The 5,000-nt window shown below is 43.0% G+C and overlaps 1 protein-coding gene across 1 annotated transcript in view; it reads left to right on the top strand.

The window, feature by feature from the left end:
• The window catches only part of col9a2 (procollagen, type IX, alpha 2), a 38,352-nt gene extending 35,491 nt beyond the window's left edge, over positions 1-2,861 (top strand). Inside the window, exons 31-32 of the mRNA XM_076300882.1 lie at positions 449-526; positions 1,347-2,861. Coding sequence (XP_076156997.1) covers positions 449-526; positions 1,347-1,552 — 284 coding nt within the window. The 3' untranslated portion in view covers positions 1,553-2,861. The remainder of the gene's footprint in view (positions 1-448; positions 527-1,346) is intronic.
• The last annotated feature ends 2,139 nt before the right edge of the window (positions 2,862-5,000 follow it).

Raw genomic sequence — 5,000 nt, 5'->3', positions numbered from 1 at the left:
CTTGTTGGTGGATTGATTCACCTAATGCTCTTCGTTTTAGCGATAGTTTTAGGATCTTCATAAAGCATCCAAAGACTCATCAGTTGTTCTATGTTCATGGTTATTGTGTTTATTCTGTTAAACTCTCTAGTTTAAAAAGTAAAGAATAATTAAAAACATAAAAGACACAAGTTAGTTAGTCAGAACAAAGCTCAGTGTCTTTCATAGTGAAATAGGAACACTCCACTGAGACACTATTTAGATGCCTCACATCTCCTCTGGAAGGCAAAAAGAGCCTCTGTTGTTTCACAGTGGGTACCGTGACTTCACACTCTGGGGAAGGTCACTCAAACTTTACTTTACTTTGTTTTAAGTTGCCTGCAGCTTTGCCATAGATGCTGGCATCACAGTAGAATAAAGAGTTTGTTTTATTTCATACGGTCATGATGTTGATGTTTTCGTCCTCCAGGGAAGAGAGGGGCTAAAGGAGAGAGAGGAGACCCTGGCCGCCCGCACCCTGGACAGCCTGGACCACCCGGTCTGCCAGGTCAGTACAACCAGCTTACCAACATCTGGCGACTAGCGTCACTAACATAGCATTCACTGGCCACTTACACACACACACACTATCTAGTCACTTACACACACAGCATCAACCAGCCACTTACAAACACGGCATCAACTGGCCACTTATGAACGTGGCATCAACTGGCCACTTATGAACGTGGCATCAACTGGCCACTTATGAATGTGGCATCAACTGGCCACTTATGAACGTGGCATCAACTGGCCACTTATGAACGTGGCATCAACTGGCCACTTATGAACGTGGCATCAACTTGCCACTTATTGTAAGAACATGGCATCAACTGACCAATTTTGCACATGGCATCAACTGGCCACTTTAGAATGTGGAATTGTGGCAGTTAGAAGAATCACTACGCCATGCAAATTCACTTGAATCTTTCACCAGTGTCAGTGTGCGTATACTGCACGCGCTTGTTATTGTGTGTTTAATGTCTTGTGTTTATTATATTGTTCTGTTGGCTGTTGTCTCACACTAAACATCAAATGCGGTGTTTTAACATGACACTATATTTTGTCCTTCACTCAATATCTTGTGATGGGAAGAATCAACTAGCTAGGATCTGGATCCATCGCTAGCGTTGAACAAGCTGAGCGTTGAACTTGGTTCAACTTTCAAAGTGCAACGCGAGCGTATTCAATTGTCAGTTAAGGCAAACCGTTTGTGTTACCATAGGAAACGAGAGAGAACTTATTATGGTCTGAGCGTTGCGTGCCGCGTGCTGCTTAGCGCTGGCCAATGTTGATCCCTGCCTAACTCTGTATGTGATGTCTTCTCACAGGTCCTCCTGGTCTCGACGGAGTGGCCCGAGACGGTAAGCACGGGGAGAGAGGCCCCCAGGGCTCGGCTGGAGAAGCCGGTCGTCCAGGTAAGGCCGGCCCACCGGGTCTCCCTGGATACTGCGAAGCGGCCGCCTGCCTGGCGGCTTCCGCCTACACCTCACCCCGCCTCCAGGAGGCCGGCCGGATTAAGGGCCCTTCCAAGTAAGAGCTGACCCTCACCTCCGTGAGAACGAGGGAGGAGGAGGAAAAGAAGAGAGGGAAAGGGAGAGAGAGGAGAGGCACACTTACAGTACACCCGCTCCCTCTTCTAAACACCAGCGTAAGGGGAAGGGTGGAGGGGGTGGGGGGCAAACCAGCCTGACTGACATTCCAAGACATCTCTCATTGTGACATCATCACTGTGGCCAGTCTACCATTGGCTGCTGGCAGTGTCAGCCATTTTGGAATACTCCTGCCTCCACCACCGCCCAATAGCAGCGTCAGCCGTGACATCATCATTATCGCCATCACCATCACCATCACCTTGTGGACATCACCAAACCAGTAGCCCTGGACTGAGAAGAACTAAGAGACTCAAGTCCATGAAAAGTTATATTAAATAAACAGAGGTGCTTTTCTTTTATATTGTGGTCACTTTAAATGTTTTGAGTGTTACTGTTCATTATTTCCAAGCATTGTTTTTTTTTAAACAGGGCAAGTTCGAGCACACTACCCCCCTAACACAAACACCCCCCAATCAACAAATGTACAAGAGTAGCAATAAAAGATACAAGTCCGTACGCTGAAATCTCTTTACGTTTATTGTGAAGGATTTAGTTACCATAAATCTTACTCCAGACTATAAATCTTACTGTGTACAGTTTCCCCACAGACCTATAAGATACTGATTACCTTAATCATGTTCTCTAGTTGCCCAGCAACAGGTTCTTGTCAACAGTCTAACCGATCATTTTAGTGCTATGTAAATCTTTGTAAATGTGTGTTAATTTTATATATAAGGGTGGGTTTTCGTGTTATTGTGAGATCGGAACAGAGAGACCCTTGGTTAATGAATGTAATCAGCATTTTGGAGTTGAAAGTCCAACCAAACCCACTCTGCTTCTTCATCGAAGGTTTCATTTCCCATCTGATTCCTCTATGCCACTGTCCACTCCCAATGCAAATGACAACCTTTTGCCGTACCAATAAAAGTGCAGAGAACTGATTATTTTCATTAAACAACGAAAGCTATTTATTGTTCTTTATTTGGTTCATCTGTAAACGAGTTTTCTTTCTTTTTTTTCCCACCTGGCTGTTCAGGTCAATCTAAATCAATAAAGAGGAACGTTTTGTAAGACTGAATGTTCTTCTGTATCGTGTGAGAACAAGTGAGGAGGCTACCCTTATTTAGGTCTGTTACTGCATCTAGTTCATTCCCTTATGATTTAGCATTTACACCTTCCAATATACTGTGAAATAAAACCTATCTGTATCATGTAGATGCTCACATTTCTTTTATAAAGGAAAACCATTTCCTATATTAGTTTGTCAGAGATAGAGAGAGGACAAAGAGAGAGACAGTATTAAAATGTTATGTTGCCTCCAGGTTTCTATTTTGGTCAAAACACCTAAATCCTTCACCCACAGCAAGCAAATGCCACCTGGATCAGACACATATTTTACTTGGTCAAAGGTTTGCAGCGAAAGCTGTAATTTTAACAGCGGCCTTCGAAGTGCGGTCAAACGCTTTGTTATTTTGAAATCATTGTATTACCAAATGACAGGCCTTGGGCGTGAAACAGGGGTGAGAACAGGCCAAAGTATCCATGATGATATTTAAACACTGGTATTAGTACAAACACCGTGGCTCAACCCTGGGCTTGTTTTCCACAGGCCGCTGCCGTTCATCCGTTTTATTTTTTTGATAACTATCTGTTGTCAAAAGAGGAATAAGGAATAATGAGTCTTTCATTGGATATGTCTGCATTAAAAATATTTATTTGCTTTTCTCAAATTTCCATAAAAAAAAAAACCTCAGCACAAGATGGATTCTGACACGACTTGGAAAGGCATGATAAGAAGGTGTTGGCATGGTAACAGCGTGAGATTTATGAAGGGAAAGGAGAGTGGGGCAGAACTCTACAGACAGATGATGGATGGTCTCAACAGCCAATCAGGTCTCTGGATAGTACACATACACACACAATACAAACTCTACAATAAGAGATAGCGGCCTCAGGAAGAGTTTAATTAAAGTGCTCCATATTACAGATTCAGCCTTGCTGGCATGGCGACCGATGATGGATGGCTTATCGTTCCGTGTCCATTTAGGAGAGCAATTAAGTAATGAACAAATTACCCGAGGCAATAAAATGTGAATAGCATTTTTTTTTGATGATGGCAGTTATTTGAAATGCATGAGATTATCTAAGATGCGAGTATTACAGCACAAAGGAAAGTGATTCAAGTTTGAAAAGGGCTCAGGAGATTTGGTTGTGCGGCAGCACTGCTGTGTGCGAATGCTTGTTAGTTGTTTTTTTTTTTTGGATGGATGCACCAAAAGCTTTGAAAATGGAAATATCCCACATGATAAAACAGATCAATACTTTGCGTCCCGCTTTCAGAGACTGGGCCAACTACTGGATAAACCGTAGAAGCGCTGCTCGCTCACTCTCACACACACACACACAGAAGCCAGGGTTTGCCCAATCAGAGAGAGGCTGGAGCCTGCTCTCAGCTTATGAGGACTGTTTTTCTCACATTGACCACTGTGGATGGATCAAAGACCACAGTCACAGCAGGAGAACTACACCATCTCTATGCCAATTGTTGAAACAAAAACAAAACAAAATCAACTCATACAAAAGCCATTATATATAAATATTCATATATACACAACACATGCCCAATGCTAAAGTGGGCAAATTTATATAGTGATGGTACCATTGGCATTACATTTTGCAGTATATCTCATCAGTCGTGGGGATCATATTTTCTTCCTGGAATGTTCTAAAAACTTCTTGATCTTTGATTGCATAGCAGAGGTACGTACAGTGAGGATATGTATGGCAGGACTGGGTCTTTCTAAAAATATGAGGCACTTGTAGTGGTCAGACAACAGAGAAAACAGAAAAAAAATAACACAGCACAGTTGAACAGCTGCCTATGAAAAAAACAAACATTTAAGTTACCATATAAAAGCAATCCTTTTGATCCTTTTAGGGTTTGGGGATGTAACGGTTAACACAGACTGTGCTGTGTGTAAACATCTTTTTCAACAACAACGGGAAAAAAAAGCGAATTTCTTAACTCAGCGAGAGGGGAAACAGCTCATTTGGAGAGAGATATGTCAGAAAAAATAAAGTCATCCTGATGTTGTTGCGGATTGAGAGAAAATAAAATGGAGATAAAAGAGTCTAGTCCGTAATCTCTTCTTCAACGCAGCCTCTTCAGCGAGGAACAGAGCGGCTGATTACACGAGGCAAATGTGGAGGTCGCTGATGAGGCTGGAAAGAGGCGAGTTTGAGAGAGGAGCCTCCGTTCAGACAGGCCTGAAGCAAACATGGTATTTCAGCAGTGGGGCGTTCTGAACTGAAAGCTTCCACTGCGCGTGGCGCGGCTCAGACAAGCTTAGTGAGTGGTTGGCACTACAGTGCAGTAGCTTGGATAACGCA

Source organism: Alosa pseudoharengus, unplaced genomic scaffold (assembly GCF_046254945.1).
Source record: "Alosa pseudoharengus isolate Yale_2024_CS ecotype anadromous, Long Island Sound unplaced genomic scaffold, YU_APseudo_1.1 YU_APseudo_1.1_scf_23, whole genome shotgun sequence".
Taxonomy (NCBI): domain Eukaryota; kingdom Metazoa; phylum Chordata; class Actinopteri; order Clupeiformes; family Clupeidae; genus Alosa; species Alosa pseudoharengus.
Note: the sequence above shows the minus strand (reverse complement) of the source record. Positions and strands in the feature narration are given on the sequence as shown.